The sequence below is a fragment of the Solanum tuberosum genome, unplaced genomic scaffold (genome assembly GCF_000226075.1).
Source record: "Solanum tuberosum cultivar DM 1-3 516 R44 unplaced genomic scaffold, SolTub_3.0 scf00300, whole genome shotgun sequence".
NCBI lineage: Eukaryota > Viridiplantae > Streptophyta > Magnoliopsida > Solanales > Solanaceae > Solanum > Solanum tuberosum.
In genome coordinates, this window is record NW_006239221.1 from 432,389 (window position 1) to 442,307 (window position 9,919).

At 28.0% G+C, this 9,919-nt stretch overlaps 1 protein-coding gene across 1 annotated transcript; it reads right to left on the minus strand.

The window, feature by feature from the left end:
- Positions 1–5,510: 5,510 nt before the first annotated feature.
- On the minus strand, positions 5,511–7,196 carry LOC102585868 (uncharacterized). Its single transcript, XM_006359453.2, has 4 exons — positions 7,118–7,196; positions 6,706–6,951; positions 6,476–6,616; positions 5,511–6,064 (listed from the first exon to the last, which is right to left on the minus strand). The coding sequence occupies exons 1-4, from the start codon at positions 7,118–7,120 to the stop codon at positions 5,687–5,689; spliced, it is 768 nt and encodes a 255-aa protein (XP_006359515.1). The 5' UTR covers positions 7,121–7,196; the 3' UTR covers positions 5,511–5,686.
- Between the last annotated feature and the right edge of the window lie 2,723 nt (positions 7,197–9,919).

A 9,919-nucleotide genomic window follows, 5' to 3' on the forward strand; every position in this document is an offset into this window, starting at 1 on the left:
ATAAGTGGAGTTTATGGACAAAATATATATAACAATAATAACAACATATATACTCAATATAATCTCATAAGTGAAGCTCGAAAAGAGTGGTGTATGAATCTTATTTTTATCTTGTGAAAATAAAAATGTTATTTTAAATAGACTCCTAACTCAAATAAAAATATATATAAAAATGAACATAAAAAACATATATAGTAGTGAAGAAACTATACTTGATAAAGTTTTTAAAAGATTATCAATGCCATTATTTAAAAGATTAAAGTTTTGAAATGTGGGGACTTCATAATTCATAAAGGTTATAGGATGCTTCTTAGTTCTTAGCTTAAAGTTTGAAAAAGTTCGACTCAATTATTTACTAAAAGAGAAATGATTTAATCCTTGTAGTCCCTTTGAGCATTGACAATTTATTTATTTATTTTTTCAATTTTGAAACTTTCCAATTTTTTGAAGTATAAATCTAATGAACATATGAGTCATTATGACTCATTGTAGTGGATAGTTATGCTCTTTGTTATAAAGTTATACAACTTTATATAGTTTGGAATTGGTTTACTTTTTGAAGGTATTTAGAAAGTTTCTATCTAATTTATTATGTGGTGTTCATGACAGATGACATATAGTTGAGGACAATATATGAGTTAACATTCAAATTTGATACCAGGGCGTATTAGACAATAACAAACGAAAATTGAAGACAAATCAAATATGTCATAACAAAAGTGGTATCAGGTTCAACATATGAGCTTGTCCGATAAAATGAACCCTACAATATGCAAAATCGAATTTACTTTCTTTTTTATTAGGATAATATTTAAGTTTAAAATAGTTAAGATTCCTGCATAAAAGGACTAAAAACTCATATATTTATGGGATAGGGGTCTGAAAAATACCCCAACTTTGGTAGAATTTGTTGTTGCGTTACTGAACTTTCATGAGGACCTATTACCTCCCTAGACTATTTAATATCGTATTTTTTACCTCCTGAACTATTTAATAGTGTATTTTAAAGGTATATATGTACCCACGTGGACACATTACTATTTATAATTTTGCATTATTTTTTATGTCCACGTGGGCAAATATATATGTTTAAAATACGGTATTAAATAGTCTAGGGAGGTAATAGGTCCTCATGAAAGTTCAGTATCGCAACAACAAATCCGACTAAAGTTGAAATATTTTTCAGACCCTTATCCCCATATTTATTATTCAAATGTTAAATTTACTTAGTCAGATATCACAAAACTCAAAATCAGAATTTACCAAGAATCAAGTGATCAAAATGCATCAATTTAAATATCTATCTCCCAATAAATATTCACTAGAAAAATTAACAGGTGTCCTTTTAGAGTAAGATAAGGTAATTAAGTTGGAGTTTAATTAGTTGATAAAAAAATGGATTGATTTTGACTAATGATTGGGACTTCAATTAATTACTTATTAGTCCACAAGCCACTACAAGTCTTCCACGATTAACCTAGAAGTATCGTATGACCTAAGAAAATGTCTTAATTATGATCGATGATATGACAAATTAAGGTTGAGAATTCGATGTGAAATTGCTTTATTTGTTTCTTTTCTAAAATTCATCAATATGCTAGTAATTGATTTCTCGATCATTCAATTAATAATAATTATTGTCACAGAAATTTAAATTTATTCTTTATTTTGAATGATTTCAACAACAAACGTAAACTCTCTAGGATAATACCTAATTAAGTTATTATATGAGAAATTGAGTTCGTTGCAATTTGTAACTTGTGTTTTACTTTGTGATAAATATATATATATATATATAATTTTTTTTTTTCGGTTTTAGTTATATATTGTACATAGAATTATTTGACGTGCAGGCCATTCATTCATGGAAGACTATTTTATTTTGTGGTTTATCCTCTATTATATAAGTATTATTATATATATAAATTTCAAGCTTCATGAATAATTAATTTCATTTAAATTGTATGCGTTAAAAATTCACTAAATAAGCATAACTAATGGGTATTGAAATCAATACATTAGAAGAGCTGTGGTAAAATCTTGAAAAGGTTAATAAGAATTTGGCATATTCAAATTCTGAATTCGCCTCTGTAATTTTTTTTTGAGGATTAGAGGTTATCCCTATTTCCTAACGCCCCCTTGACAATTATACGATATTGAATATCGTTATATTCACAGAGTAAGCGTGGTCGAAAGTTCAAGATCTCCCGCCTCCAAAACTATTCTAAGTTAGCCAACGTGAACAACCTTTCGTGAAGTGGAAACAATCATGCGTGTAAATGGGCCATCTTCATTATGGATTATTATGTATAGTTATTATACAAAATGATTATTCCAACATTTATTTTTGTTAAAGACCAACAATTAGGAGTTCTCTTTTGATGAATTAACCTAATTAGTCACTCGCTTAACCACTTAAACTGAGAACAGTCAATAGATAGCATTGAGGGAAAACTTAAGTTGTCAACGAAAAAGACGAAGTTTTTTGTGTTTATGCTATCAGTGTATATACATTGATACTACTTGCGCGTGCATACAATGTATATGAAAAAATATTACTAAATTTTGAAAAAAACAAACAAAAATGAAGACTAATCTCACTACTTATGAAAATTTTCCGATAATTTTATTCTTGTTTTTCGCCAAATCGATGGATCACCAATCCAATGTGTGTTCTACTAAGAAGGTCGGCCCATTAATATTAAGTCCAGGCCCAATTGGGTTCCATTCAGATCCAGGCCCATGCAGTTGAAAAATACTCAACTAGAAAGCTATTTTCCCCACATCGGCTGAAGAAAGCTTCTTTGTTTTATTTATATTGCGTAACATTAACATCTATAATTGTCCCTTCGGGGACATCCGATAAAATTGGAACGATACAGAGAAGATTAGCATGGCCCCTGCGCAAGGATGACACGCACAAATCGAGAAATGGTCCAAATTTTTTTCTCAACCAAATCCACATTTCTTTTTTACTCCTCCTTCTGATATATATTATACGGAGCCAAATATCTTTTTGACACTCAAGAACAATTGAATCCGACATTCGAGGACGGATATCATATACGAAGGAGGAATGTGAGGCATCGTAACGTTTTTTAGCTAGTCAGGACTCATTTGAGGATAATCGAGTCAACCAAATCCCCATTTCCTTTTTACTCCTTTTGATATGTACAAGGCCAAATATCATTTGACAATCAAGAACAATTAAATTCGACATTCGAGGATGAACATGAGGAATGTGAGGCATCGTAACGTTTTGTAGCTAGTCAGAACTCATTCAAGGATAATCGTGTTCTCGGAATGTGCTTATGGATGTACAATATGAAATGAATTGAAACTTAATGAAATCAATAAAATGACTTATTGAACACATGTATTATTAGATCTCATGTAAGTAGAGACACTATGCTTAAACCCCTATTCAAAACATTTATTTTCTCAAAAAATAGCATAGTTTCTGTCCCAATAATATAATTTTATCTATAATTAACTTATACCTAACATGATTATAATTTTTTAACTTCAACTCAATAAGATGATTGGACCATATATATAATGGTTGTTCAGTTGACTGGTCAATAATAAACACTAATGTAAAATATTAACTTTTACCCTTTCTTCTTTTTAATTTAAATATGGTTACATTTAGTAGTGGAGTCAAAATTTATACTAAAGAGGTTAAAAATCTAAAGAAGTAAACACATGATCATGAATTAGTCGAAGGAGATTCAATATCTATTAGAATTACATGAGAAGTAATTTTAATCATATATAATATAATTTTTCGTCGAAGAGGGTTCGGATGAATTCCTACCCCGACTGTGTTAAGATACATAATTTGTTATTCTTGCTCCACGATTTAAGCTAATTACACTTATATTATAGTCCCTACGTTCTATTTTATAAGATATTATTTACAGTAAAATATTTAACAGGATAATTTTGTTTGCTGGTTAATTTTTTTTTTATATAGTAGGGTAATAATTACACGTAAAATAAAATAGTGAGTCTGTTTTTATAGGGTCAAAGTCAAACGGATTCGGTTCCCCTCCATTATCCCTTCCATCCATTTCGTCAAGTGCACCTCTAGACGAGAGACGTGTGTCTTATTTAAAAGTTTAAAGGTCAATATTAAATTATATTAATAAATATCATAATCATAGTTATGTCAACTAATTTTAGAAAACTACTCTCCAAATTTGGTAAGAATTACAATATATTCCATACAAAATTGGATATTTATTAATATCATAAATTTCATCTTATATTTTTATACTTAAATATTAAATTGTATAATGTTTAAGGTGAAAATCAAATAAATAATATTTTGTACTAGTAAACTTTATTCTTCAAATATTATACTATGTTGAGAAACAAAAAGAAAAGTAAAGAATTATCAATGTTGAAAAAAAAGAAAGAAAAAGAACACAAAACAAAAATAAAAAGACAAAAGATTTTAAGAATTAAACGATACCAAAATTATTTCAAGGAGAAAATGTGGCTATTGTACGTTTGAAGGGAAAACATATACGTTTTAAAAAAAATATTCTTTTATCTTTTTATTTTGAAATAAAAGAAAATATTGTTTTAAATGCAAATGTTTTTGAAGATTATTATTTATCACATTAAATATAAATGTTTCATGTTGTACAATTTTAATATTGAAATATAAAAATATAAGATGAAATTAATGATATTAATAAATATCAAATTTTGTATGAAATATATTGTAATTTTTACCAAATTTAGAGAGTAGTTTTCTAAAATTAGTTGACTTAACTATGACTATGATATTTGTTAATATAATATAATTTTGACCTTTAAACTTTAAATAAGACACATGTCTCTCATCTAGAGATGCACTTGACGAAATGGAGGGAAGGGGTAATGGAGGGGAGCCAAATCCAAGTCAAACAAATGATGGTACAATTGAAAATTATTATTCTTCAATTTTCAAACTTTAGCACGAGAGAGTGACAAAGATCATACTTTGACATGATAATTTTGCATTTTTTTAAGTGCTCTACGTACCATGTTTAAACTTTTTGTTAATACTTTTGTTTATTAAGATATATATTTATTGATTATTATTTTAATTACAAGCTACGTAGTATACAAAATTCTTATTTTACTGAACAATTAACTTCTTTATCTTTTTTTTTTTTTTTCCGGTTTTCAACTGATGTTTCATACTCTAAGGTCTTGACTAAGTCGGATTCATACTATTTAAAGCCATTATAAAAAATAAACATTTTTTATCAATTTTTTTTTTATATTCGAACTTGAAATAATCTCTAAGCATGATTTTAGTGGTGAACGAATAACTATTTAAATGGTGCCTTCATGTGGTACTAGTACAACAACTTGCATGTAAATAAATCAAGTTTAACAAAAGAATCCCTTCGAATTCCTAAACTTAGCACTATTATTATGTCCTTGTAGAAATATAAAATCATCTTATACAAATTATATAAAAAAAAAACATATAATAACCTAGAGTCACGTGATGCCATTAAGACAAAACACCCCGACCAAGTAATTAATTAATCCCAAAAATTGTGTGTGTATGTGTGATTAGGGGGTGGGGTGTCATGAGCAGTGAGCCAAGAATAATTAAAAATTTCTAAATTTGAAAGTTGGTCAAAGTAAAAATGTGAAATAATTGTACTAAAATTATTAAATTCTAACACAAAGGTGACCTATGAGGAATCCCTTTTCTTCTACTCATGCTAGTAGCCATGTCTTCATCACTTATGTTTTTATTATAACTATTGATTGTAATTCTTCCACACACATATAATCCACTTCTTTTCTTCCTCACGCATGGAAAATTATTAGTAGTACTCATCAACATCATGTTCTCCGATCCCGACGACGATCCAGACGTCAACGATGAGCCCCAGGGCTCATCGTTGTCCACGATCGTCGATTGGGCTGTCTCGTTAGCCGTGTCATAATCAGCCATGTCATGAGGGATAAAGAAGTCCGGACCAAGTTGTAAAGTTGTACATCTCTTTAAGAATGGAGAAATGTCATTGTAGTGGTTTAGCACAAAATCCACCTAATCATCAATGAAATTCAAAAATTAATATTGTCACTCAATAGAATTTTGTGTACATGAACTATTATGAGACTTATTGTACATGATACTAATTTTAATATTTTTACATTTTCGAGTTGGAGTGTTTTTCACGTAAAAAATTGTATGTTTATACTTTTTTACCCTTTACTTGCACTAACTAGTCAGAAACGTAACAAAAACATGTTTCATCGACTAGTTTGTGCAAGTTGAGTAAAAGCTTAGACAAACTTTAGTGGTTCACGAATATTATATATAACTCGATTCACCTCCTTTTGTATCGTATAGGTGCATAAAACATAATTCAATTATGAGATATGAATTATGGTTTGTAATAGAAAATATATAAGTAAAACATGTTACAAAGTTTAAAGAGAATATTATATCAATTACCTTGCATCCTAGAGAGCAATGAATAAAGGGTTCTTGAAGGCTTCTATCACAAGAAGTGCAATAATTTCCAGATCCTTTGAATTGCCTATTTTGAGGTCTTTTCTTGATGAAAATCACCTTAGCACTATTTATTGTGTAGGCCTAATAGAATTATGAACCAAATTAAAAGAAATGATTGCATATATTCTTTCAGCTAAACTGATGAGATGATTACAGACTTTAATATTTACCTGAACGTTTGAGCAATCTATGAGCTTCTCTAGGTCCTCAAGTCGAACAACATCATGGTACACATAACGTCGAATTTGAATAAGTCTATGGAAACGATGTGCCATCACACAATGAGGGCAAATACTTGTGCAACAATCTAAACAACAAATATTCTTCTCATTCTTCTTTGCACTCTCATGAATTGAACATGGAGCAAAGAATTTTTCTCTGTAGAGAGCTTCCAACCATGTTGGCTTTTGAATTCCCTAAATATCAACATACCATAACACAATTTAGATGTTATCGCGATATAAATAACATTTACACAATCAATCGATCACTTATAAGGTAATAACACAACAATTTCTAACATAGAAATGTCTAACAACACATAAAAGTAGATTTGATGAATGAAATAGAAGAAGAACTTACCATGATCACATAAAAACACAACCTTCAAGACTCACAAAGTACTAAAGAAAAGCTAAGCAATGAGACAATGGGTTGATTGGAGAAAGAGAGGGACTAGGGTATTGATGTTAGTGTATTTATGGAGAATCACAAGAGAGGAAAGTATATTTTTTATTCCTCGATTGCATACACAAAACATTTTGTCAAGAGGCTCACTTGCATACTTACATATTTAAAGCAGAGTCAGATTTTTAAGTTTATGGTACTATATGAATTCTTAGAAAGACAGTTTGTTTGAATAAATTATTTATACATATTAAGTAAACTTCTTTTAACACAATTTCATTAAAATATATTTTGAGCTTAATATGAATTCTGAATTTTAAGAACACAAATATTATATTTTAACTAAAACTATTGAGTTCCACAAAACAGTGTTTTGAGTTAATAAATTTTGAATATAAGATTTTAAATCAAAATTATTGAATTTTATCTAATATGTAGCTTTTTCTCTAATATATATATATATGAAATTAAATAAAGAGAAAAAGAGTAAGATATGAGGTGAACGTGGGCACTGTTCCCATGTCTCCCATATTATTTTCTTCCCACATAAACTAATTTTGTCTATCTCCTTGTGTTGAGAGCTTAAACCCTAAACAAAAATGAGTTGGCTTGAAAAATTATTTTTTATTTGGTTATCAATTTAAACTTTAAATTTTAAGTTTTCCCTAATTTTTATGTATGATCAGTGCAAAATATCTTTAAATCATACCACTTAAAAAGTATTTAAATTCTACTCATAAAATTATAGAGAACATGTTATAAATATGTCACTTAAAAAGTAATGACAAGTAATTCAATAGTTTTCAACCTAGAAAAATTAGTAATAAATAATATAGCATAACATACTTATATACTAATAATATAATATTAAAAAATTGATAATGCTATCCATGTATATAACTTAATTTTTTTTGTATGTTTTTTGAATCTTATATATCGGTAAATTAGGTTAGAGCTAGTGAGCTTCTTGTCTTCAATAATAATTAGGCAGGTTTCAAAACAAATACTTGTCTAGTGAACATTATTAAATCTTAGTCAATTTTCTCATTTCATTTTTTTTTATAATCCTAATTCACCGTTATTGTTTCAAAGATTTTATTTTTTTACAACACAAGGCCAAGCCGGTGACAATTGCAAGTATGATTGTTTGTTTAGGCATAATATATTATGCAATTGTGATGAAATTGTAGTCATTCAAAACATATTTTATTATGTTATCTAAATGATGAGTAATTACGTATAACAACTCATTAATATTAATTGAGAGTATTAAAATCTAAAATATAAGCATTTAACTTCTGTACAAGTGTTACTCAAAACATTAATTACTTGAAGTCATGAAATTTGGATAATTTTTTTTAAATTTATTTAGATTAATAGGATTTTTTATATAGCCACATATGGAGATATTTATTGTTGATATATTTTACTTGTAGTTATTTATAGTGTCATGTTCTTGCAAGAAGATATTAATCACATGTTTGCAACAAAATGCATTGGATCTTAAAATAGGAAAGTTTATTTACCAATATAAGATTTATATAGTTTAATTCAAAATTTTAAATGAATATCTTTTTATTTTTGAAAATTTTAGTAAGAAATAAAAATTTCATCTTTGTAAATTTTAATGAAAAAATAATAATTAAATAGATTGAGTAACTTTGTAAGTAAAACATTCATAGTTGAGTGACTTTGTAAGTGAAACACTCATAGTTGAGTGACTTTTGAGTTAAAAACCAAAGTTGGGTGACTTTCTGAAAAAAAGACTTATAGTTGAGTGACTTTTAAGTTAAAAACCAAAGTTAAGTGACTTTCTGAGAAAATAATCCAAAGTTGAGTGACCATTTGAGATATTATCTCCGAAATAAAGCGGTGAAATAACAAGATAATAATAATTTTAATGAATATCCCATTGGTACTTTCGGAGATGGAGCAAATCTCAAATGGAGTTATTCAACTACCTTCGTTGTTATAATAGACGAACAACTTAATTAAATTGATTAACATAATTCACTTAATTTTGCTATGCTTAAAAGATGATAAATGTCACAATTTCAATGGGAGAGTACAAACATATTATTATGTCATTTTAGAAAAAAGAAATGATTATTAGAGGAATTTTCTAAAGTTTTGACCTAACTAATCCATTATTTAAAATATTTAACAAAAGTAGTACTACAATTTTTTGATTTTATCAAAATAGAATAAACGTACTTTCGAGTAACCTTTTTTATAAAAATTTTATTTTAAAGAATCAGCAAACAATATTCAACTATAAACAGAGTTAAAAGAAGTATTCCGTGATCAATAGTTACGACACACAGATAATACGTATTTCGGAGTAACGTTTTAATTAAAGACAAATAGACAAGTGTCCTTTCAATCTTTGGGGGAACAAGGGAATAAGTTTTAGGGCTCTGAGATCGGAAAATGTCATTCCGGCGATCCTTCATTTCCAATGTCACCACCTCTGGTACATCAAAAATCATAATTTGAGTGAGATCTTATTGTTTAAAAAATGAGATTATTTCAATTTCTCAAATTTCAGTTGCAACTTACATACTGACAACGAATCCAAGAAACAACTGAAACAAATTGATGCAATGTAAGAATTTTCTTAAAGTGTGATCCCTTTTCTCATGAGTTATTAATTTATTTGTGCAAGGTTTAAATCTATTCTTTCTTTCTCTCTTTCTTTTTATTTTTTATTTTTTATATTATCAAATTGATGTTGGGACTTTTCGAAAATGCCAACTC

What these genes read in the sequence shown, in the direction of transcription:
- LOC102585868 (XM_006359453.2), bottom strand. An exon ending in TAGATTGCTCAAACGTTCAG is followed by an intron (nt 6,617 to 6,705) that starts GTAAATATTAAA and finishes TAATTCTATTAG; the next exon opens with GCCTACACAATAAATAGTGC. An exon ending in ATTGCTCTCTAGGATGCAAG is followed by an intron (nt 6,065 to 6,475) that starts GTAATTGATATA and finishes ATTGATGATTAG; the next exon opens with GTGGATTTTGTGCTAAACCA.